Raw genomic sequence first — 26,123 nt, 5'->3', positions numbered from 1 at the left:
TCACAGTAGCACAGGAACAGAGCGGGAGGGAGAGAGAGAGAGAGCCAGGGACAACAACGTCACATTAGAAAGGTATAGTAATCATCCACAACTATTTTCAGTTGCAGATGATAAAGGATTCAGAAAGCTTATTCATGCAGGTCCATATGACAGAGAATGTGCATCTTCTTTTTGTTTTCATATTTTAATTTATATTTAATTGTGTTGTGGTTTGCAGTGTTTTGTGTTGTTTCACTTTAAATTTGTTTAAAAGGAAAAAGCTGAAAATTTAAATAGTTAAAAGTTGAACTGTGACTAGTTGGTTTTTGTATTATATGATTTATTTATTACATTTTTTTGGAGTGAATAAATAAAAGTATATTTACGGTGGTCCCTACAGACAAAGCACATACAAACTTCAAAACACGTAAAAACTCCAAAACACGTACAAAATACAACAGAAGTGCTCCAGGATGCTAGGGGGCAGTGTTGAGCTTTTGTTACATAGTGGCTACACAAGCCAGGAAGTATCAACGACCGGATTTGGTGTGTGGTAGTAACAGGTAAATGAACATTTTTTTAAATTATTTGAATATATATGAGTGCTTGTGTATAAATACACAAACAATACACACATGGTTTCAATTGTGTAATTTAAGTGATCTGTTCTGTTTTGGTAGTTCAGTTAATGCTAGAAATGTGTTTTGGAGTTTGTACGTGTTTTGTCTCTTGGGGCCACCGTATATATTTATATATAAACATATATAAATAAAACCACTTTTTTTTACATTACTAATTCCTTTTGTGCATAATTTTATATTATTGTTAATAATAAATTAATTAAAGCAACAAAACAACCTGAAGAGCCGGTTCGGAGCCGAAAGAGCCGGCTCTTTTTAGTGAGCCGAACCGAAAGATTTGGATTTTTGACATTTGCTTTCAGCCTTTGTGTCTCTTGTTTGTCTCAGAGCCCCACGTTTGGGTCCTGTTCCTGCACCAGTCCTGAAAACTGGCTCGTCAGTGAAGTAACTGCTGCTGTGCAGTGTGTGTGAATGTGCACGTCACTCAGTTTTTAGTTTGTTTTTGTTCTGCATGTAGTATAAGGCTGTAAGTTCTAAACTAAAGAAGCAAATCGCCCAAGTTTAACTTCCCATACATATGCACGTTCAGCACCCATTCCTCTCATTCTTCTGACATGTGGCTTCAAGTTCTGCTTTGTCACATTAAAATACCGATACAGAGTCAACTGTAGTGTTCAGTTTTATACATCACAGCTATGGGCAGAGCAGAGTCTGTCTCACCATGTCGGACAGTGCCTGCAGGACAGAAGCAGCCCTCCACACAGGAAACAGCATCGCAGCTGGAATGTGGACTTTGCTGAATGGTTGGACATGAACGCGAGCAAGCTGGACCACAGGGATCATAAACCAGCCCGTCGTCACACTGCAGAGCTACAGGAAGATGAAGTTAAAGTTAGAGAAAATGTGCCCCGGACATTAGCTCAGGTATGGGTGTATGTGCAGGATGGTCCCCAACGTACGGCAGAGCTCCTGGGACCGCCAGTGGATGTAGACCCCTCGCCGGTTACACTCTTCGGCGTAGGTAGCGATGGCTGTACAGAGACACTCACAGTCTCCACCTGAGTCACAGCTAAAACACGTGACAAACAACAAAGCTACCTTTAAACTGTTTCTCCAAATACACAGTTTTAGAATGACTTGGTTACATTTTTCCTTACTAACTGCTGTATAAGCAGCATGCTTCGCTGTGGCAGTCCTGTAATCATTTTTGTAACAGCGTACAGTTTTTTTAACTAAAACCCAGTGACTGAAGATTGCATTTTTCTTGGTCAAGTAAAATTTTCTTTCACCAAATGATAATTGATATCATAAACAGTCATTGTTCTTACCTCAGTTTAATCAGATTTCAGTTTATGCTCATAAAAACAGGGATTGTTTGCTAACGTTTACATTTTATACAAAACTGCAAAAGGGTACGGACCGTTTTACTCAAACAAATCTGTAAAGTGAAACTAGATACTTCACACAGCAGATACAGCTGATGATAAAGTGCAAAATAGATTACTCCACTAACTTTGCAGTATTATAAATACGCTAGATACAACTGTATTTTCCGCACTATAAGGTGCACTTAACATCCTTTAATTTTCTCAAAAATCTGCAGTGCGCCTTATAATACTTATGCATGAATTCTGGCTGTGCTTACTGACCTCAAACCGATTTTATGTGTTACACGGCGCTCAAAAATCTGTCAAAAAATGTTTTAGTACGACTTTGGTAGCTATGAAGCCGCACCGCTTCATGGATTGTCTGAGCGTTACGGCTGCCATAGTCAGTAGTAATCTGGGTCCTAAACTCCGTGCGCTTCAGGTCCCAAAGTCAAACAAACACTGAGAGTTAAAAACTGTCTAAATTCTTTCATCTTTAATAAAATGATCAGCGTTCTGCTTTACCAGGTGTAACAATTAAGTTTAACATCCAGGCATCCATGAAAACAGGATTTATTACATTTAACAGAGTTAGAAGTTAGCAGGAAGTTAGCTCGCTAGCTTCCACCTAAACATGATATAGCATGTTCTGACTGAGAGATTTCTGCAAAAATTAAAACGTACAGCTCTGCTATCACTTCCAACATAAATGAAGACAGAAAACTAAACAGCAGTGATGTTTGTAGGGTTACTGAAGTTGGGCTAGCTGGTATATAATGATGTGCTACGTGATCGCTAGCGACACAGCTATGTTAGCATAACATAAACACAGTGAAGCTGGAGGATGAACGCTAACTTTTTTCCACTTGATAAAAGTTAACGTGAGGGTTCCCGATGGTTAGAGACAAATGCAATCACATGGCAGGATGCTGTAAACGGACCAAACTTCAGTCAGCACAACAACTGAGATAATCCATCCACAATACGAGGTTAGTCATTAATATACTGCAACAACATGGGAACAGAGCAGCTGCAGAGAATTCAGCATTAATGAATCAATGGTACATAAGTGGAGAAAGCAAGAAGAATGAGTTGAGTAAAATTTGACTTATCTGACTGTTTTGTTTCACTTAATGCGCCTTATGGTCTGAAAAATACTGTATATATTTTTTTAGGTTTAATATGTCTTGCATAGATTAGCGCTGCCACTCACCCACAAGCATCAAAGACACACCAGTCATAATACTGCTGAAAGGGCACCTCAGGGTGGCACCTTGAGAAGAGTCCCTGAGTCAGCACAGCACATTTTTTCCTGGCCCATGTCACTCTGTGGGGGTTCAGCTGAAGAAGGCAGTGTCAGAACTTGTAACGCAGACTAAAACCAAAAATCCCTGTGTGTGTGTGTGAATGTGAACTTACAGCGCAGGGGTCCCGGAGGTCCTGGTCTGCCACGTCAGGGCAGGATGGGCTGAACTTCCAAGAGTTTCCAAACAGCTCGGCTGTCGATTCCACAATTCCCTGCCGTGTTGTGAAGTCGTTCTCTGTGTCCCCATCAAAGTTACCACACAGGCCCCCGACCCGACCATGAAGATGGGCCGCCAAACGCACGTACACACGCATACCTGGAAGAAGAAATGCAAGTTGCAAGCAGCAATTAGTTTTTTTAAGCAAGGCACAGACACTATGGCAACTACATATACTAATGTTGTTGTAAATACTGATAATTGTGACAGGCTGCAATCGCTCTAACGGCCAGTAGGGATGAACTTAAATCCCTACTTTAAAGGAGCAAATGCGTGTCACTTTAAGTATTTCAATGTTTTTCTGTGTATTTTCTGCAAAGGATCTTTTATATTTAGTTTATATGTGTGCGTCTTACCTCCATCCCACAGCAAAGTGACTCCAAGACGTGACGAGAGGGACACAAACAGGCCAACTTTTTCCAAAGTCAGGCCACTGCCACTGTAAGACTTTGGTAGGCTAACTGGCATCCCATTTACTGTCACAGCATTACCTAATGTCACAGACAGTTTAGCAATTAGACCCTCACTTTCCTCACATAGTACGATCACTTTGCCAAAATAGAAATAGGACACATTTGTGAGTCATGTCTGATAAAAACAGCACCTAAGAACACACAAGTGATTCAAATCTAGGGATGGGTACCGGTATCGTTCTGACATAAACTGTAGTAACCAGACCAAAAAGCAGCGCACATTTCAGTGCTTTTTTTTCCTGAGCTGTGATACACTTTATATTCTAGCCAATCATTTTACGTTTCCGAGGATAGTAGGCGGGTCCAGGTACGTACGTTCTTTTAGAGCAGAGCTACAGATTAAAAACGCCCAAGGCGAAGCGGTCAAAAGTCTGGCTGTACTTCACAGCAAAAGATGCAAACTCAGCAGCTGCAACAAGTGCTTTAAGCTGATACTGTGATACTGTCAAAGGAGGTAACACCTCGAATCTGATGAAACACCTGGCGACGCATAGCGTTTTTTTAAAAGCCGAGAAATGCGCCGTATTTGATAGCTTGCTGCGAGACCTCACACCGAGCACATCTACTGCGGGTGTGGTGCCTGTTATCGACCCGGAGTTAGCAACATCCCCCAAAAACCCAAAGAGGAGAGTCCTGGCCCCTAGCCCTGCCAGTGTAGCAGAAATGATGAGGATGATGATGCAGCAGCAGCCGTTCTTCTCTGCGTGAGTAGCTTAATGTTGTCCATGTGTAATTTACGTTGAGTAGGCTAACCACGTTATTACATTAATGCATGTAAGGTGAACTAGCAAACACCATCATAGCTACATGCGGCTGTCTTCTTGTTTGATGGCAGATACTCCCTTCACCCTGGACAAAAAGGCTAAAACGACCAAAGAAAAAGTGGAAAACAGTTAAACATGAGAGGTTTTTGGACAAAGTTTGTGTTTTTTCCATTGTTTAAGCTGCTTCCAGCCAAGAGTGATACCATATATGCCCCATAGCTGCAGAAAAGGCTAACATTGTTATCTTTTTACAAAAAAACAGCTGAACATGAGAGGTTTTTGGACAAAGTTTGTGTTCTCCATTCTTTAAGCACCGGTACGTTTCAAAAGTACCGGTTTGGTACCGGTATCGGATAAAACCTAAACGATACCCATCCCTATTCAAAACTTCAGTAAAAGTTAAGTTAAACTCAAGATATCAGATCACAGACGAACTTGTTTGATGGGACATTCGGGGTTTTGCCTTTGAGGGCAAGTAGCTTACCCGTGCAATGATTTACATGTTTGAGTATGAATCAGAAGGTCTCTAGCTTGAGTGTAGTAGTTGGGTATGTGGTGTAAAAATCTGACATATCAACTATGTGGTGACCTCTTGTGAATAAGGGGGCTTTTTCTAAAGCAGTATTCTGCTCTCACATGGGTTCCAAGGGGCCATGTTTGCTGGATATAAACTCTCATTTAGCAGCACCATTGAGCCCTCTACCTCTTAGAAGATGTATGACCGTGTTTCCCAGACTGAGGGTGACTGATTTTGTGCAGGTGACTCCCGTGCTTCCACACGGCACGTTCTCCGCCGTGACGCTGAATAAGCCGCTGGTCTCCCTGGCTAACACGTACTGGCAGTCACCCAGGAAAGAGTAGCAACGACCGTCGAACGTCACATAGTGTGGGTCCCCCGTTGCCACGCATACACCAGCACAGGCAGAGCGGCCACAGTGCCAGCGACGCTCATTGCACACACTGCAGGGAAAAATGAAAAGAATACGTTTATAATTATTATATCTTAAAGAATTTTGATGCACTCAGCTCATACATTACCATGTGTTGCAGTCCTTAGTGATGGTGTCATTGCTGTAATAAAGTCGACCATTGTGGTGACATGGACATTCATCTGGCAGAACACAGCGGTCGCCCTGAAGGGAAAGAAGATGTAAAGTACGAAAATGTCGGTCATGATCAAAGAGTACAGCTCTCGTTGTGATGTTTGTCTCTAAACTCACAAAACACCATAAAATTTTGCACGATTGACGTTGAAAATAATCCTTATCTATCTAATATTGGCCCTTAGTGAAGCTCCTCAGTTCACCAGCTGTTTGAAATAAGCCATGTTAGCACCCTACAGACATTAATAGGCAGGGCCTCGGGAGGATATGACTGGAACAGAAATGAAACCACATCATAAACCTACAGCAACATAAACCTGCACAAAAACATTTTCACTCACTAGTAGGACAGTCCCCTGTGGACACACACAGCCAGATAGGGGCTCTCTGCAGCTTGACTGCGTGACGCTTGACCCCTGCTGTTGGCCAGGAGGGTCCAGGCTCGAGCAGGTGAGGAGGCAGGAGCGTGGGGAGTAGACCAGAGTGCCAGGGCACTGGTTCACCTCCTCACAGAGCTCTTGAGTGCAGTTAAACAATCCCTGCTCACACACACTATGAAGGGAAGAGACGAGGGAGCTGAGTTAGTATGAACATCTACTGAATGGTATTACCAAGACATTATAGGTCTATTAAAGATTATTACTGAAACGTTGTTATTAACAAGTTTGGTTTAGCAGGGGAAACAGTGAATACACTATAAAGCAGACTTCATAGTGATGACATTAAACTATCATCCATACATTTTTATTCTCCTTTAACAGCAGCTGAGGCGTGACGAGAATCACTTAATGATTCACTTGAATCAACAGCCAGTGTTTTTCATTTAACGTGACCTGATATACTGTATGTCATTTACGATATCTGTTTAATGATTAACCAGAATTTCCCTGTTTCCTCATAGCAATTACCCAGACAGATATCACCAGCTCAAAGGAAACAAGTCACGTACAAAACGGACTCTGTACAGACCAACATGTCCTAATATATTAGAAATCAGAGAGAAACGAATCTGAGCCATCGGTAAGTTACTTAAACCCACAGAGTAATGCACACTGCCGTTACATGGTGAAGAAATGCAATGAAATCAACCTATCCTGTATCAGCAAGCAGGAACATAGAGTGATTTCATCAGAGCTCTTGCACCACCAAGTATGCATCACACTCTTATGTGCGTCTATAGTTTGCAGTTGCAGTCATTTAAATACAGTGAATGCAAAAGTATTCGGCCCCCTTGAACTTTCCCACATTTTGTCACATGAATCAATTTTATTGGAATTCCACGTGAAAGACCAACACAAAGTGGTGCACACGTGAGAAGTGGAACCAAAATCAGACATGACTCCAAACATTTTTTACAAATAAATAACTGCAAAGTGGGGTGTAGTAATTATTCAGCCCCCTTTGGTCTGAGTGCAGTCAGCTGCTCATAGACGTTGCCTGATGAGTGCTAATGACTAAATAGAGTGCAGCTGTGTGTGATCTAATGTCAGTACAAATACAGCTGCTCTGTGACGGCCTCAGATGTTGTCTAAGAGAATATTGGGAGCAACAACACCATGAAGTCCAAAGAACACAGCAGACAGGTCAGGGATAAAGTTATTGAGAAATTTAAAGCAGGCTTAGGCTACACAAAGATTTCCCAAGCCTTGAACATCCCACGGAGCACTGTTCAAGCCATCATGGCACAACTGTAAACCTACCAAGACAAGGCCGTCCACCTAAACTCACAGGCCGAACAAGGAGAGCGCTGATCAGAAATGCAGCCAAGAGGCCCATGGTGACTCTGGACGAGCTGCAGAGATCTACAGCTCAGGTGGGGGAATCTGTCCATAGGACAACTATTAGTGGTGCACTGCACAAAGTTGGCCTTTATGGAAGAGTGGCAAGAAGAAAGCCATTGTTAACAGGAAACCATAAGAAGTCCCGTTTGCAGTTTGCCACAAGCCATGTGGGGGACACAGCAAACATGTGGGGGACACAGCAAACATGTGGGGGACGCAGCAAACATGTGGGGGACGCAGCAAACATGTGGGGGACACAGCAAACATGTGGGGGACGCAGCAAACATGTGGGGGACACAGCAAACATGTGGGGGACGCAGCAAACATGTGGGGGACGCAGCAAACATGTGGGGGACGCAGCAAACATGTGGGGGACGCAGCAAACATGTGGGGGACACAGCAAACATGTGGGGGACACAGCAAACATGTGGGGGACACAGCAAACATGTGGAAGAAGCTGCTCTGGTCACATGAGACCAAAATGCAAAACGCTATGTGTGGAAAACTAACACTGCACATCACTCTGAACACACCATCCCCACTGTCAGATATGGTGGTGGCAGCATCATGCTTTGGGGGGGCTTCTCTTCAGCAGGGACAGGGAAGCTGGTCAGAGTTGATGGGAAGATGGATGGAGCCAAATACAGGGCAACCTTGGAAGAAAACCTCTTGGAGTCTGCAAAAGACTTGAGACTGGGGCGGAGGTTCAGCTTCCAGCAGGACAACGACCCTGAACATAAAGCCAGGGCAACAATGGGATGGTTTACAACAAAACATATCCATGTGTTAGAATGGCCCAGTCAAAGTCCAGATCTAAATCCAATCCAGAATCTGTGGCAAGATCTGAAAACTGCTGTTCACAAACGCTGCCCATCTAATCTGACTGAGCTGGAGCTGTTTCAAAGAAGAATGGGCAAAGATTTCAGTCTGTAGATGTGCAAAGCTGGTAGAGACAGACCCTAAAAGACTGGCAGCTGCAACTGCAGCAAAAGCTGGTTCTACAAAGTGTTGACTCAGGGGCTGAATAATTACGCACACCCCACTTTGCAGTTATTTATTTGTAAAAAATGTTGGAATCATGTATGATTTTGTTCCACTTCTCACGTGTTCACCACTTTGTGTTGGTCTTTCACGTTTAATTCCAATAACATTGATTCATGTTTGTGGCTGTAATGGGACAAAATGTGGGAAAGTTCATGGGGGCCGAATACTTTTGCAAGTCACCGTATACGACATAAAAGTTGGGCAAATGCTAACTTGTGCAGATGTTCACAAGGGTACAGCTAAATTCAAATTACCCCAGGTATTACGGCCAGGCTCACAACGTCAGGCGTTTCCAAAGAGACCGACCTGTTCCTCACTGATGAACAGGCACAAGTCTGTAACAATGCGTCCTCGCCTACCGCACTCATAAAACAGGACTTTGTTCATGAAACCGGGTCAGTATGATACTGTAGCTCTGCAAACAATAATGATGAAACATGCCTACTTCAACTGAGTCTTTATGACCGGTGGTGAATGATAAAAGCTGCACTCAGATAGCCATAAACGAGAAAGGGCTGCTTTTACAATGTACTGTTAAAAAACAAAAATCAGAAAAGCAATTATCTATATGAGGTCAAAGAAAAATGACACCTAAGTAACTTCATTAATTTCTGCTTTCTTCAGAAGTTTAGTATACCAGATTAATCAGAGGACATCAGGGGATACTGATGTGGTCAGTTAAGTAGCAGAGGGGCTGTTGATCAGTTTTGGGGTTATTTTCTGTTCTCTAACTGATCTCCCTGTTGGAGCTCAGTCTGGGGGAAGTTCTTTTTTCACTTCATCTTTCCTCATGTTGTGCATTTTCCATTGTTATACCTCTCTGACCTGTCTTCCTGTATGGTCGGAAGGCTGGCAGCCTTAACCCAATGTCCCCCTGGATGATCCATCCATCCATTCGCTTCCGCTTATCCTTTTCAGGGTCACGGGGGGCGCTGGAGCCTATCCCAGCTGTCATAGGGTGAGAGGCGGGGTACACCCTGGACAGGTCGCCAGTCTGTCGCAGGGCCCACATTCACTCCTGCATTCACACCTTTCAATTAACCCATCCCCACAAACTGCATGTCTTTGGACGCAGGGAGAGCAAACTCAATCAATCAATCAATCAATCAATCAATCAATCAATCAATCAATCAATTCCAGGAGACAGACATTTATTCTAAGAAGGTCCTTAACTCATCAGCAGGACCAGTATCTGTTCCTCTGTGTAAAGAGGACCATGATGAGCACTGCCAGAGCTACAAAATGACCTCCAGCAGGTCACCGGTGTGCATGACTCATTTTGTAGTGGGCTCTACACTCACTGCCCCGCTCCATGGGGCCCAGTTTGATATTTGGTATTGTCAGTTACCAACTAGCAGAAATGACAGGGCTACCACTGGTGCTCTGTGCTTTTCAGAGCAGGTTCACCCTGAGCACATGTGACAGATGTGAAAGAGCCTGGAGAATCTGTGGAGAGCTGCCTGTAACATCATTCAGCATGAACAGATTGGTGGTGGGTCAGTGATGGTTTGGGGAACACATGCAGACCTCTACAAGCTAGGCAGCGTTTAAGTATCAGGATGAGCTTCTTGGACCCACTGTCAGACCCTGCGCTGGTGCAGGCAGTCCTGGGAGTCTCCTGCTGCACGGCAATGCCCGGCCTCATATGGTGAGAGATAAAGGAATTTACACCACTGACTGGCCCTGACGCTCACTTGACCTAAATGCAACAGAATATCTGTGGGACATTGTGTTTGACCTCAGTGTACCTCAGAACGTCCAGCAGCTCAGTGATGCCCTGCTCCTGATCAGGGAGGAGATCCCCCGGACACCATCCACCACAATGGGGGCAATACAAACTACTGGGCGACTACTATTGGGCGACCGTGGCTCAGGGGGTTGAGAAGTGTATCTGTAATCCGAAGGTTGCCGGTTTGATCCCCGGGCTCTCTGTCCTGATCGTTGTGTCCTTGGGCAAGACACTCTACCCTACCCTCCCAGGTTTCTCATGTTCCTTCTTCTTGATGTTGCTATCACTCGGTATCGCTACATCTATCACTACTTCTCTTCCTCTGCTGGTTCACTACTACACTACAGTTCGTCTTGTGATTGGAAGGTCGCCGGTTCGATCCCCGGGCTCTCTGTCCTGGTCGTTGTGTCCTTGGGCAAGACACTTCACCTACCGCCTACTGGTGTTGGCCAGAGGGGCCGACCTGCCTCCACCAGTGTATGAATGTGAGAGTGAATGAATAGTGGAATTGTAAAGCGCTTTGGGTGCCTTGAAAAGCGCTATATAAATCCAATCCATTATTATTATTATTATTATTATTATTATTATTATTATTATTATTATTATTATTATTACTGAGTACCACTGCATCTTTTATTCACTTTGAATTTTGGGTGTCTTTGAATTTAGCCATCTGCAGGTTGGAAGTCTTCATTTCCATTAAATGATGTTTCGTTCTCTGGTTCCTGACCAGTCCATACCAGTATTGATATCCAGTATGATTTTTTCCCCACTGAGATCTGATGCATTTACGAAGTGTTTATTTTTTTTGTGTACATCTGCATCTTTAATATTTCATAAAAGATTTAAAAATTCTCAATCTAAACGTATTTCATGATCAAAGTGTGTAGCGGCAGAAAGGTGAGACAAACTCCTTGACTACATACCAGGTGTTGCAGTTATTTTGAACCACGGCCCCAGGTGAATACATCACTGCTCCTTGCATGCATGGACACAAAGAGATGGGGCCACACTGACCCTGCTGGTCCTGCACAAGCCCTGGTGGGCACTGGCAGCCTGGAACACACAATCTTTGACTGCGACTGTCATCACAGCTCCAGCCGTGTCTCAAATCTGAGCATGAGTTCCCACAAGTGCGACCGCACTCCTGGTACACCTGACCCCCTGAACACTGCATTGCTGGGGAGAAAGGACGAGATAGCGTAGCAGAGCATTGGTTTGTATCAGAAAAAACATTCTTTTGGTCTCTAAATAGTAATAACTTTTCCCTCAAAGCCTCAAAACAACACAAACAACGGTCCTCCAGCTTACTGCAGAAGGTGTGGTTGCGCCACTGGACCACAACACCTTCCTGAGCACAGTGTCGGGCATAGGCAGTGAGGACGGTGCAGTGACAGGCTCCCTGCGGCACACAGCTGCAAACCTCTGACAGACAGAGACGGAAATATGGCTCCCTCTCCACCACGTCGTGACACAACTGTAGAATCGGAGATAGAGGTGCAGGTGTGAATAAAAACGAAGGCGACAAACTCGTGAGAGATGACCAGAAGTACCCATCACACTGACCTGAAAGATGGGGCTGTGGATGACAGCACACACAGTCTCTGCATACTGTCGCCTCTGGGTGTACGTGGAGCAGGCCTCTGGTGTAGCTCCTCCAGGCAGGGCGCAGAGCTCTGTTGTGAATTTCGCCACAAAGGATGTCACACTGTTCTCCACGTCTCCTTCTGGGGTGGTAAAGTCGTCACGCTGGTTCCAGGTCAGTGTTCCACACAGGCCACGCACCTTGTCATATATACCCATGTCCAACATAGAAGGATTGATCCCATGTTATGGAATTGCTTGAACATTGTGTTTTATGGTAATTTTAGAGTTTAGTGCCTACCACCTGGCCCTAGCGCTCTGCTTTTTGAGCTTCCACATAATAGAACGTGTCTTATTTCTTTGCAGATCACAGGTTGGCTCTGTGACAAAATTACAGTTGGGGCATTTCTATATAACACCCACTTAAATGATGTTATAACTTGAGGGTGACATCTGTACAGCTAATTTGCTAATCTGCAGAAGCTAACTTGGGTCACTAAACTGGACCTCTGAACCATGTTACAATTGGACAGTATAATGAAAGCACTAGGAGTAGTTTGAAGATCACCTTGTTTCCAAAGCCAGGCTGCAAGGTGATGAAGGCCAGGGGTCCATTTAGGTACCACAGAATCTGGGCTCCAAACATCTGGATGAGCAGAAATGAGGAGGAGGCCTTAAGCACAGCTAGATCCCCTGTTACCAAGGGCACCGCTTCCTTCTGGCCATTCAGTGTCACTGTACCTGAAGGTAACAATATCAGCTGTAACCAATCAGAATGCAATCAGCACATTTGATCTAAAAGTCCAAGACGCTCTACAGTGTCTACTATAAAGACCTGTTTGTGCTTTGATTGCACAAAAATGCTGCACTATGACGCAAGCTGCAGCCTGCAAGGTTGTAAAAAGAAGTCCTTGCAAAAGTACCAAAAACTGCAGTTCCTCAAATAGCAACAATCTCGCACCTTTGCCCCAGGTGAATACGTTTGCAACAACTACATAAAACTATGTTATTATTTTTTGTAAATAACTGACTTATTGATAATGGCACCGGTTCTGTCATAAACGGTAGTAACCAGACCGAAAAGCAGCGCACATTTCGGTGCTTTATTTCGGTGCTTTTTTGTCCTGAGATGTGATACACTTTGGATTCTAGCCAATCGTTTTACCTTTCCAAGAATAGTAGGCGGGCCCAGGTATGTACGTTGTTTTAGAGCAGAGCTACGAAGAAGAAGAAGAAGCTTTGAGCCAGGAGGGAGGGGGTGAGTGAGTCCTTGAGTGATTCGCTTAGGCTACGATTCAGCACAGGAAGGGAGGGGGTGAGCAGCTCAAATGTGCTGTTAGCATGTTAGCAGAGTGACGCAACTGTGAACTGAGGAGCTATTGTCTTGATGTGAGCTTCTACTCAGGGTTTTTTCTTCCAGTTCAGAGCAGAAATGTTTTTGTTAACAAACTGGCTGTTGTTTTTTTTCCACACAGTTTTAATTATAAGCTAGATATATTTCTACTAATGAAATTAGTTTGCTAACAGCAACAGGGATGAGTCAGTGAGTCAGTTGGGCTTGTGAGTCAGTAAAGTGATTCTTATTGAACGATTCGTTCATGATTCGCGCATCACTATGCCAGTGTAGCAGAAATGATGAGGATGATGATGCAGCAGCAGCCGTTCTTCTCTGCGTGAGTAGCTTAATGTTGTTCGTGTGTAATTTACGTTGAGTAGGCTAACCACGTTATTACATTAATGCATGTAAGGTGAACTAGCAAACACCGTCGTAGTTACGTGCAGCTGTCTTCTTGTTTGATGGCAGATACTCCCTTCACCCTGGCCAAAAAGGCTAAAATGACCAAAGAAAAAGTGGAAAACAGTTAAACATGAGAGGTTTTTGGACAAAGTTTGTGTTTTTTCCATTGTTTAAGCTGCTTCCAGCCAAGAGTGATACCATATATGCCCCATAGCTGCAGAAAAGGCTAACATTGTTATCTTTTTACAAAAAAACAGCTGAACATGAGAGGTTTTTGGACAAAGTTTGTGTTCTCCATTCTTTAAGCACCAATTCGAGCACCGATTCGAGCATCGTTTAAGCACCGGCACCATTTCAAAAGTACCGGTTTGGCACCGGTTTCGGATAAAACCTAAACGATACCCATCCCTAGACATCGATGGGTATATAGTTAAAGTTGTCAAACTGGACACAAGCTTGTTTGTGATTTTGGTGTTTTTGCATACAGTCGATGGTCTAAAGCAGCATTAAATGCTGGGTAAAGCTGTGTTGTGAGCCTAAAGAGAACAGTAAGAGAAACAAACTACTAGACACATCTAGATTTGATTTCCTGTGATCTATCAAGCAAACCTTCATACTATACCGGTGTCTGTGATGGTGACTGTGGTCCGGAGAGCTGTTACTGACATCTCCTTTAGACACCCCCCTCCTCCTTCCCCTCCCCCTGCCGTACAATCTCCACAGCGCACACTCACAACTACCTTCCTGTCAACAAAGTCCTGAAAACACAGAGAATAAGAACAAAGTAACAATGCGCAAATCTGCCTCATAGTGTAAGCAAATGTGTTTGATTGCATTTCTCTACACATGGCTCACCTCCACAGCAATGAAGGAGCAGTCGCTTCCTTGCAGCGAGTACCTCTTTTTGTCAAAAGTGGTCACCTGTAAGCCGCCCATCAGGGCGCACTCTGCTGCACACTTCTCCCCAGTACACTGCCACTGACCCGAGCTACACACACTGTCAAGGTAAAGGCAAAAAAAGTTGAACGTAAATGGGCAAAATGGGTAAACGATGAAGAGTTGACAGGAAAAGACTCCCTCCTCACCAGGTGTTGCATTTCTGTTGTATTTTGTCCCCTGACTGGTATGTGCGTCTGCGATGAAAGCAAGGACAATCATCTCTTTTCAGACACCTTCCCTGGTGAAAATAGAGGCCTGGAGGGCACTCGCATCCTCCAACACACTCGTCCCTGCACTGGCCCATGGCTGCGGGGGGCTGTGGAGAAGTACAACTGGGAGGACAGGAGGATATGCAGTCTGAAAACACCTGACCTCTGGGACAGACACGGTCTGAAAGGACAGATAAAAGAGAGAAAGCAGCGTTATTATAGCGAGATTCTCATCAGGACAATATTGACAATCTGACAGGCCTGAGACAAAAGAGCGGTGTTGGGATGGATGGGGACGTCGAAAGTGCTAACAACCTAAATCTGCACTTCAATAGGTTTGACTGCCCTGCATCTCCAGTCTCCACACCCAGCTCTTCCCATCTTCTCCTTTCTCCTCCCCCCTCTCCTGCCCCCTCAGACTGTCTCACCCTGTCCCTCTCAGCAGATGACATCAAAAGAGAATTGGGCAGACTCCAGTAAAGCTGCTGGCCCTGACGGTGTCAGTCCCAGGGCCCTCAGGTGATGTGCTTCCCAGCTGTCTGGAGTTCTACATCGGATCTTCAACATGAGTCTGGAAATGCAGAGAGTCCCATCACTCTGGAAGACATCCTGCCTGGTTCCTGTCCCTAAAAAGATCAACCCGTTGACCCTCGGTGACTACAGGCCAGTGGCTCTGACCTGACATGTCATGAAGACGCTAGAGAGACTCATCCTGAAACATCTGCGTCTGCTCGTGGAGCCCCTGCAGTTTGCCTATCAACCTCATATCGGCGTGGAGGATGCCATCATCTACCTGCAGGACCAGGCTTATTCTCATCTGGACATTGTTGGGAGCACTGTGAGGGTCATGTTCTTTGACTTCTCCAGTGCTTTTAACACGATCAGACCATCACTGCTGGGGAATAAGCTCACGGCTCAAATGCAGGTGGACGCCCCACTGGTAGGTTGGATTATGGACTATTTAACCTGTCGACCACAGCATATCCGACTGAAGAGCTGTCGCTCATTGTGGGCTGCATCAGGGACGGACAGGAGGAGGAGTACAGGAGTGTGGTGGACAGCTTTGTCGAGTGGTGTGAGCTTAACCACCTACAACTTAACATCACAAAGACAAAAGAACTGATTATGGACTTTAGGAAGCAGGCTCCTCCTCCTACCCCTGTCACCATCAGAGGGGTTGATGTGGAGATAGTTGAGGACTACCGGTACCTGGGGGTACACTTGGACTATAAACTGGACTGGACCAAGAACACCAATGCTATCTTCGAAAAAGGGCAGAGCCGGCTTTTTCTACTGAGGCGACTCAGGTCCTTCAATGTTGGTAGGAAAATGCTGACGATGTTTATCACTCTGTGGTGGAGAGCGTCGTGTTCTTTGCAGCTGTGTGCTGGGGAAGTGGGGTGAAGACAGCTGATGCCAACAGGCTGAACAAACTGATTAAAAAGGCTGGTTCTGTCCTGGGTGTCAGACTGGAGAACCTGGAGGTGTCTGAGAGGAGAATGCTAAAAAAGCTTCTTTCTATCATGGACAAGCCCTCCCACCCCATGCACGCCCCCATGATATTGTTATTGTTATTAAGCTCTGTCTCTCTTCCACTGCATGTCTTTTATCCTGTCTTCCTTCTCTCACCCCAACCAATCACAGCAGATGGCCCCGCCCCTCCCTGAGCCTGGTTCTGCTGGAGGTTTCTTCCTGTTAAAAGGGAGTTTTTCCTTCCCACTGTCACCAAAGTGCTGCTCATAGGGGGTCATATGATTGTTGGGCTTTTCTCTGTATCTATGAAGCTCCTTGAGGCGACTTTTGTTGTGATTTGGCGCTATATAAATAAAATTGAATGGAATGAATGATGGACCATCGGAGCACACGCAGCAAAAGACTCATTGCCCCAAAATGCAGAACTGACCGCCACAGTATAGATACTGTTACTGAGTTCAAAATAAAGTTAGAACCTACAGACCCTAAATTAAAATCCAGGTTTCTGTGTCAAAGCAATGCATCCATAGCATTTTATGGATGCTTCTGGCTAACCAAGCAGGTAGCATTAGCTGAATAAGTCTGGACACAAATTATATACCCTGACACTACATTACCATACTGGCCTCAACTGCAATATAGAGACACGAGGCTCCTTACAACCAAGAATGCTGAAACAGAGGCTTCAAAATGTGAGTCAAACCATCATGTGACATCATGTTGGCTACATTCCCTTTTTTATATCTATGATGTTAGCAAACTTTAGCTAAATGCTGTGTAAGCAATTTTATTGAATTGATCCACTGACTGATCTTGCATGATCTTGCATTGCATCTGATAAATGCAACGACTGGGTGTCGTCGCATTTATCAGATGTAACACAAGATCCCTCTGAGAGCAGAAGGCAGGGGAGGATAGAGGAGACTTGAGACATTTCCTTACCACACAGGGTGGGTGTCCTCCACATTAAGATGATGTGCTGTTGGGCACACTCTCGGGCGTAGCTAGCCAGGGTGTCACACACTGCCCCCTCCCTCTCTTTGGCTGGCAGGCTGCAAAACAGGTAAAGACAGGTGTCTATGTAGGCTGCTGGGTCCAGCTGAAAGACACAGAAACACAAAGTGATCTTACAGGAAACACATTGTTTGATATGGTTGTGTTATTATTGTGACATTATGCTGTTTACTTGTTGTAAACTGTGCTATCAATCTATTTAAATTTACTGTTTGAAGTCATAAAAGTCAAATATATTTTTAAGATATTATAATTATAATAAATACACCTTTGGCTTCAAGTAAAGACAGGGGGAAATAGACGATTCATGCCTTATTTACCACAAGTTAATCACACTGTATCTATAACAAGTCATTGGTCTTTAATACAGTAAGTACAGCCCTTCCCTTTCTTGGAACTGTAACAGTGAACTTGGTCAGTTATTTACCTCGAGTAGCTTTTTACAGCCTGGTGTTCAGAGAAATGTACATTTACACAACATTTACAATTGTGGTCAAAAGTTGACAAACTCATCAAGGACGTGAATGTCATGGTAGCTCTGAGTTTTTCATGGTTACTTTAACCTGTTCTGGTGCATCTTTAATGACTTTATGAGACAAATATCAGAAGCATAAGTTTAAATTCATTTGAGATTTTCACACACGAGCTATTTTACTTCGACCGGCTCAAATATACACCCCTGCTAATATTTGATTGAATGCTCCTCAGCACTTGGCACCTTAACCAGCCATCAACAAGCCTCTGTCACATTTAGCTGGATAATGGACCATTCTTCTTGGCAGAGCAAGTAAAATTCATTTAAATTGGTTGGTTTCCAGGCAGATACTGTAGTTTCCGCACTATAAGGCACACTTCCTATTTTTTGAGAAAATCCTTTAATTTTCTCAAAAATCGATAGTGCGCCTTATAATCCAGCTCACCTTATGTATGAATTCTTGTTGGGCTTACTGACCTCAAATCAATTTCATGTGCTACACGGCGCTCAGAAATCTGTCAAAAAATGTTTCAGCGCGACTTTGCTAAACTGTGAAGCCGCACCACTTGATGGATTATCGGAGCATCACAGCTACCGTAGTCAGGAGCCTTGCGGAGTAATCTGGGTCCTAAACTCCATCTCAATGTCAAACGATCACTGCGGCATCATGAGAGTTAAAAACTGTTTAAATTCTTTCATCTTTATTAAAATGATCAGCGTTGCTGCTTTACCAGGTGTAACCTGGGACGAACAGGACAATTAGGACCATTGTCCTGTTCGTCCCAGTTTCATCCATATTTAAACCATCTGTTGATTTGAGGTGATGCTGTGAGATAGTCCACCTTCTTAATTGTTCCATCTTTGTGACAGCCAAACAGAGCATGGTACTACCTCCACCATGCCTGGCAGTTAATACAGCGTTCTTAAAAAAAGCTTCACTTTTATTCCACCAAGCGTCTCGTAACAGACACAAAAGCATCTATCTTTGTCTCGTCTGACCATAAAGGTCTTCTCCAGAAGCCAACCGGCTGTGCAAATAGAAAGCTGCATTTTTTCAGTCAAGCTTGAAGGTTTTGAATTGAGACTTGCCATCCTCTCAGTCTGTGACAGTAACAGATTGTGTTTCCAGTTCATGGCCGGCTTGGTCCTCACTGGTTCCTGTGACATTCTTGACCATTCTAACCAAATATCCAAAGAGAAACTACCAGTTGTAGTTAAACATGCTCAATAATGAAAAGTTAATAAGCTCTGTTCTGGTCAAGTACAAAACCTTCAGCACGCTTATTAAAAAACTTCAGTGAATATAAGCATAAATTCAAACTTGCATGTATAATTTTCACCCTTGATTTTCAGAAAATACCAAATAAATTTAAACTGTTGCATCCAATATTCGCTTTATAAGGTCATTAAAGATGTGGGGTGTGCAATCATCTCACCCTGGAAAAAGTCCACATCAAAAAAACACTAAAAGCCCCAAATTCATGCCATGATGGTTTAATGCAAACCTCTGACCTCTAACAACACCTGAAGATCACACTGCAGCACCTAGAAGCTAAAAATCCTGTGAAAAGAAAAGGATATGCTACGTGACTGAAAAGCATCAGAGGTCTCTGACCTGAGGATGGCAATGAGTGAAGGGGTTTTCCAAGAGTCGGCGGCACACCGACTCTGCCTCCTGACGCAGCGCAGTGTCTCCTGTCACGTCACAGCTGTGACCAAGCTCAGCTGCATCACTGCAGCCCTGAGGGAAGCATGGGACACAGTCTCACTAATGCATTTCAGAAAACACTGCCAATATGGCCCGTCTCATAAAAGAAAGTAACAATGACAAAAAAAGCCTAAAATGTTGCAGTTAAAGTAAAACGAATTCACTGCAGTACTTCGCTGTGTTGGTCCGGAACTTTCCATGAGTTGCCAAAGCTGGCAGCATACTGGGACACGGATCCACCCATTGTGGTGAAATCATCTACCATGGACAAACACATAAAGGTTAATAATGTAAAGCATCTGCGCGTGACGGTTAAAATTTGAAAGCACATTTAGCAAGTAAAGTTACGTCAAGAAAGAACGACAAAGAAACCCTTCTTTGATTGCAAGTGTGTCTGTACTTCTCTCACCGTCGGCATTGTTGTTGTAGATTCCACACAACCCCCGGGTGGCTGCCATGTGCTCAGCGGTCACTGTCAGGTATACTGTGTTCACCAAATCAAACTTTACTCTGACCCCCAGGCCACTCTCCACAAACACAAAGTCTCCCAGCCAATGCACACTTACTCCTGCAAGCAATTAATACAAAGTAACACTTTTAGATACAAGCCAGTGCACAGAAATGTGGGGCTTTTAATGTCATTTTGTCTAAGGATGGAAATGAAAGGACATTTCTGCAGCACTGAATGCGGCCAGAGCTGAGTAGCCTGTGTTGTTCTCAAATAGGAGAAGCTTGGAACGAGCAGTCGGTCACAGCAATTAGAGGCAAATGGCTTCGGTCTGAAAGGTAACTACAGCGGGGGAAATAATTATTTGCTAAATTAATAAGTTTGCTCTCTTAAAAAGACACAAATGTTCTCTCATTTTTATTATTTTTGATTTTAATGAAAAGAAATAGAATAGACAGAAAAAACTCATAAAACATGTTATTGCGTCAAATAAGCCTTATGAAAGTTCCCATTCGTGGGACTAATAAAGGTATCTTATCTTATCTTATCTTAAGTTTTTGATCCCCAAGCAAAACATAACTTAGTACTTGGTGGACTACTCTTGCAGTTGGTCACCTCGCACCTCAGGGGGGGATTTTTGCCCCTCCTCTTTACAGCAACTCTCTAAATCCTTTAGATTTCTTGGCTGTTGCTTAGTAACTCAAAGCTTTGTAGGACTGAAGTCTGGAGACTGTCGAGACCTCTCCATGACCTTAATCGGCTGCTTCTTTAGCCATTCGTTTGTTGTTCCTTGGTGGTCTGTTTTGTGTCATTGTCGTGCTGGAAGATCTCAGGGAAGAAGGTTTCATTCATGATCTCAGTGAGCCCCTCAGTGTGCTGAAGTCTTCCTGTACCCTTAGCTGAAAAACATCCCCAAAGTGTGATGGTGCCACCTCCTTGCTTCACTATGGGGATGGTGTTTCTTTGGGTCATTATATGCATTTCTTTTACTCCAAACATGACAAGCTCAGTTTTGGTTGTATGTGACTACAGCACTTACTCCCAAGTCTTCTCAGAGTTTTTACATCTTCACTGTCAAACTTAAGATGGGCTTCTACATGTGCCGCCCTGAGCAGGGGGGGCCTTGCAGCTGCTGCAAGACTTTGGTCTGTTCCAGCCTAGTGTCCCAACCGCCTTCAGATGATTAACAAGCTTCTTCCGTGCATCACTTTTCTCATCATCATTCTCACCCAATGAGGCGAGATGCAATTAATGATCATTTTATATTTCTTAGAATTCCACATAACTGTACCAACAGTTGTCATCAAGCTTCTCGGTGATGGTCTTGTAGCTCAGTCCAGTCTATAGTCTGTAGATGTCTATAGTCCCTGCTTTGACAGCTCTTTGCTCTGGCCCATGGTGGTGGAGAGGTTAGAGCAGGGGTGGGCAACTCCAGGCCTCGAGTGCCGGTGTCCTGCAGGTTTTAGATCCCACCTTGGGTCTCCACACCTGAATCACATGATTAGTTCATTACCAGGCCTCTGGAGAATTGGGCTGTATCCCAATTCAGGGTCTGCAGCCTTAAAGTACGCAGCCTCAACGATCCTCGAGGGCCGCGTACTTAAAGACCGCCAAGGCTGGAAGTGCGAGGCTTATGAAATGGGACGGTCTAGCCTCCGTCGCGCTGCCCGGGTTGCCTAGCAACCATGATACTAACAGCTGGAAACGTTTCATACAGCTTTGTTTGACAGAAATGAAGGAGAAAATCTTTTGTTCATTTGTTTGTTTCTACATGAGCTTTGATCATTCTCTGATTAAGCTCAGCTATTGAACGGCGTTTATTTTAAAGTAAAGGCTGTAAAACCAAGTTAGTACAAACGTCATTAATGTCACATGACTTTGCCGACATGTGGCCAACAGTAATGTTTTAATGTTCTTCGTTATTAAACATTTGCACATAAATAAGTGACATAATATTCAGTACTTACTTAAGTTTACTCTTCGGCGCCCCTCATCCGCCGTTTTTTTTTCGTCAAAATTATCCACACCCACCACCGCCGCGCTATGCATTCTGGGATATGTTGGGCCACGAAGTCTACACCGCCACATCCTTAAAATTCAGGGAAATGAAGGACGCATTTGAGGGCCGCATTTTGAGCAGCCTTTGAATTGGGACAGCCTTCGTCGAGTCGCTGTGATGTAATCGGCCTTAAAATGCGGCCTTTAAGGCTGCAGACCCTGAATTGGGATACAGCCCTGCAAGGCATGTTGAGGAGTTCATTTAGCCGTTTAAATCAGCTGTGTTGGATCAAGGACACATCTAAAACCTGCAGGACACCGGCCCTCGAGGCCTGGAGTTGCCCACCCCTGGGTTCGAGTGTCATTAATGAGCTGACATGAGGAGTATCTGTTATTTATTGAGAGCCAGTCTGTGGATCAATCACTCTCAATGAGTAGAGATATTCCTGCACTTTGAGAGTTTGCCAAAAGGTACCCTAACAACATTTAGACAAAGAGAAGCAATGGCATTCTGTGTGATTAAGTATAGGTTGAACTATTTGACCATCTTTCCTAATGTTGTGTGTGTAGAAAACCAAGGATTAAGCAGAACCTCACTGATACATTTCCCACAGTCAAACACAATGGCTGCTGCATCATGCTGTTGTTTGTCTGCCACAGGCACTAGGAGACTTCTGGGGAGAAATCCTTAAACACAAAACTAGAAAGCTACCCTGTGTGTAACCCAGCTATGGTTTTGGGCCAAACCAGAGCCCAACTCAACCCAACAGATTCACTGAAACAGCCCCGAAAACAACTGTGCACCAACGTTCTGCACTAAATCTAGTTGAGCTTGAACAATTTCACCAAGAAAAACTGTGGAAACTTCCGAACGCTTGAGGGACCATGCTCACAAATACTGTCAAGTTGTAATTGCTGCTAATGGCGACCTCTAAGTGAGGGGTGTGAATATTTTTAGCCACATTGTCACATTATCTTATGTTAATAATCAGACAGGAAAGGAAAGAGCTCCGAGTTATATCTGAGAATATTTTTACCATTTTGAAAAAGTGGCTGTCCGTTTGGAACGTGCAGATTGTTCAGGGTCAAATTCCTGTGATGTACTGCAACCAAGTCGAGACCCAGCATCATCCTTAGTGCCTGAAAGCAAAGAGCCACAGACAGATATGAAGAACATGAATGCACAGAAGAGGTTGGAAGGGTTCACATTTAATCACTGTGTGGAAACCTCAAATTTTTTGAGCACTGGATTGAATTGTGTGGCAGTGAAGTTGCTTCTGTTTGATCCAAACCATCTCAGAAGTGTGTGGAACATAATACCTTACTGCAGTCTTCTCTCCCATCACAAACTGTACTGATGTAAACAGCCCAGGTGCCATCAGTAGATGAGGCCAGCAGGTAAGTACAGCTGCCCTGGAAGTGGAAGTGCTTCCTGTCAAAGGTACGGTAGTGGACTCCACCCCAGGACATGCAGGTGGCTGAGCTCTGAGGAACGCTGGCACTACCCGGCAGTCCAAAGCGCATCAGAGGAGAGGTTTGGGAATCTGAAGAGAAGAAGAAGAATATCTGGAATCACCGGCAGCTGCAATATTACTGACAAAATGTGAAGGAGAAGGATTTTGAAGAGTAAATAAATAAATGTGCATGGTTTCTAACCTGGAAGCAAAGTGTAAGTGCAAGACAAACATGTGTGGTCTGAAGCATTCCTCCAGCTCAGTCCCCACAGAGTGCTGCAACACTGCTCCATGGGCATAAGTGAGGAATTATGAACTCCAGGGAACTCCACACAGTTCCACGTAGAGTAGCACTGACCACGCACACCCACAGCTAGGAGTCAGGATGAGTTTGACCATTATAGAACAATGACATAGAAAGAAAATGTAAGTGCAGTTTTAACCTGAAGAAACGTGACAGCACTATTTTTTAAGACAAAGAAACAAACTCGCAACTGAAAATATCAAAATACGTTTTATAAGATGTACAAAATTCGATGAAAATAGCTTTTTGGTTTCTCGTCCTCACCCTCAGAGCAGCGCGGGCCAGCCCAGCCCTCACAACATGCTCTCGCTGTCTTGTTCAGCATCTGGCTCTGGATCTCTGGCGGTCTGAGGTGAACAGAAACATCCGGGAACTGGTCATTTGTGCATTCTTTTAGCTGCCACACTAGCTGCTGTCATCAAAGGTGGTTTCTGTCGCATTTTTGACTAAATTAAATGTAATTTACTTGTATTTTACAAGCACAACCAAAGGTATCAACACTTCATCTAAACAGTGCCCATAAAACCCCTGATCTGAACAAACTGACAGTTACCAAACGAGCCACTTACTTGTACATGAAGCAGGATGCCTCGGAGCCCTGCTGTTTGTAGTACAGAGCTATACCGTCGTCGCCCCCGTGTTTGACTCGCATCCTCTCCACATCCAGCCTCCATCCTTGGGTGTTGTACTGATACACCTCTGAACACCTCACCTGTAGCTGCAGGCGTGGGGACAGGACTTGTTCCACCCTTTCTTGTGTCCTGTGTTCACACCAGTGTCTGGGACATGATATATTTAACTTAACCTCTTAACATGGTCCAGGTCACTGTAACAGTGTACCGAGGTAACAGTAACAGATGGACAAACATATCATACATACAGAAACATGACACGTTCATGAATGACACAAGTACTGCTGTATAACTGATGAATTAAGTATCTTACTAAAGCTTAATACTGTAACATTATTACATTATTAGTACTGAATTTTCTGTTTTGAGAATATTAGAAATTACTTTTTAAACTCACTAAATGTGAGAGTAAAAAAGAATGAAATCTTCAGACTCAATTTTGAATGTAACATCTTAAAGTTTGTGAAATTATTCAGCTTAGTATGTAGCTTAATAAAACATTACGATCTACAGGCACATATTTCAGCACATCGACGCCTATTTTAAAATGTATACTGCTATGAAAAAGGCGTCTGTGGCCTCCAAAAAGTTCAACAAACTCATCGAATGAATGAAAAACTTTTAGTAAGAAGCTGAAAGTTTTGATGATTTAACTTCTCTTTCTTTTTTAATTTCTTTTCAATCAATAAACTTTTAAATTATACCGTGAAATAATAAGTCTGTACTGGAAGATTGTTCGGTAAAAGCCAGAGAAATATAAATAACATCAAAAATATTTATTCTGTGGGAATTGAAAACATAAAACTACAATATGAAAACCATATTTTTGAGTTAGTCAACTAAGTAAATGTATATTAATGATAATAACAGTAGTAGTAATAGAAGTATTCATATTTTCATTATTGTTACTTATTTGTAACATCAATCAGTGTTTTGAATTACATTGTAACAGATGTTCATACAGATGAATCCTGCTCATAATTCGTTGACCGTACTCACCCCATCCCCATTACTGTCTGCAGACCAAGTAGACTCAGCAGTAGTTTCTCCATAATTCGCTCCTTTGTGTTTGTTTTAAATTCCTGTAAAAAGATGGGTCTTTTTTCACATTGCTAGACTTTAATTCCAGATGTGAAATTTTGATTTTAAATCTGCATAAAAAACTTCATTAGAAGCTCAAACAAAGGCAAATATTGACCCTCATGGAGGTTGTTGACCAATCAGAATATATAATAGGTCTATTACCCTGTCATCCAACAGTGCACTTACCTCCACAATCCTTTTTTAATTGGACTCCTTGTTCTGGGATTTTTCTTTCTTTCTTTTTTGTTCTTTCCAAAACATAGAGTCCTCACAGGAGTGATACTTTGCTTATGGAGGTAGTAACGCCTCAGATGTAGTGTTTTAAATGTGGGGGGCGACTAAATGGATGTACAGTAGCATTTGCGCCTGCTGCCATTGGATATAAAGGACAAGGTCACAGCTGGGATGAGAGGCATTGGTCACCGGACCTGTGGAGGAAACATCCTCTCACCTCGCCCAGTCAAACATCGAGGACATTGGAGGTGATCTGATAGCAGGGGTGGTGCAGCCTCGGACACAGAATAAAGAGATGTTTGTCAGAGCCTAATCTTGTAAAGAGAGGCGTTTCTAGAAGGATGATTGGGGGAATTTATTCAATGAAGCATGTCAACAGACATGGGAACTGAAAGTTTTTAGAATTACTGCAATCCCCGACTAACCCTTTGACCCTAAGCCAAGACGATCAAACACAGCTGTCACCACAGCTGTTCCAAGGAAAGT

The 26,123-nt window shown here is 43.7% G+C and overlaps 1 protein-coding gene across 1 annotated transcript in view; it reads right to left on the bottom strand.

Moving 5' to 3' along the window:
• Positions 1-26,123, bottom strand: part of sspo (SCO-spondin) — a 124,177-nt gene extending 98,054 nt beyond the window's left edge. The window contains exons 1-26 of the mRNA XM_085173116.1: positions 25,590-26,123; positions 25,320-25,402; positions 24,258-24,467; positions 23,953-24,035; positions 23,587-23,757; positions 23,251-23,474; positions 22,968-23,070; positions 19,894-20,052; positions 19,657-19,742; positions 19,392-19,517; positions 17,230-17,386; positions 14,752-14,995; positions 14,522-14,663; positions 14,289-14,424; positions 12,497-12,669; positions 11,911-12,129; positions 11,656-11,821; positions 11,271-11,523; positions 6,132-6,342; positions 5,726-5,820; positions 5,391-5,647; positions 3,807-3,941; positions 3,347-3,549; positions 3,141-3,268; positions 1,520-1,629; positions 1,281-1,430 (exon numbers count right to left, since the gene is read on the bottom strand). Of these exons, the coding sequence (XP_085029242.1) occupies positions 1,281-1,430; positions 1,520-1,629; positions 3,141-3,268; positions 3,347-3,549; positions 3,807-3,941; positions 5,391-5,647; positions 5,726-5,820; positions 6,132-6,342; positions 11,271-11,523; positions 11,656-11,821; positions 11,911-12,129; positions 12,497-12,669; positions 14,289-14,424; positions 14,522-14,663; positions 14,752-14,995; positions 17,230-17,386; positions 19,392-19,517; positions 19,657-19,742; positions 19,894-20,052; positions 22,968-23,070; positions 23,251-23,474; positions 23,587-23,757; positions 23,953-24,035; positions 24,258-24,467; positions 25,320-25,372 (3,994 nt within the window). The 5' untranslated portion in view covers positions 25,373-25,402; positions 25,590-26,123. The remainder of the gene's footprint in view (positions 1-1,280; positions 1,431-1,519; positions 1,630-3,140; positions 3,269-3,346; positions 3,550-3,806; positions 3,942-5,390; positions 5,648-5,725; positions 5,821-6,131; positions 6,343-11,270; positions 11,524-11,655; positions 11,822-11,910; positions 12,130-12,496; positions 12,670-14,288; positions 14,425-14,521; positions 14,664-14,751; positions 14,996-17,229; positions 17,387-19,391; positions 19,518-19,656; positions 19,743-19,893; positions 20,053-22,967; positions 23,071-23,250; positions 23,475-23,586; positions 23,758-23,952; positions 24,036-24,257; positions 24,468-25,319; positions 25,403-25,589) is intronic.

The sequence above is a fragment of the Neolamprologus multifasciatus genome, chromosome 9 (genome assembly GCF_963576455.1).
Source record: "Neolamprologus multifasciatus chromosome 9, fNeoMul1.2, whole genome shotgun sequence".
NCBI lineage: Eukaryota > Metazoa > Chordata > Actinopteri > Cichliformes > Cichlidae > Neolamprologus > Neolamprologus multifasciatus.
Note: the sequence above shows the minus strand (reverse complement) of the source record. Positions and strands in the feature narration are given on the sequence as shown.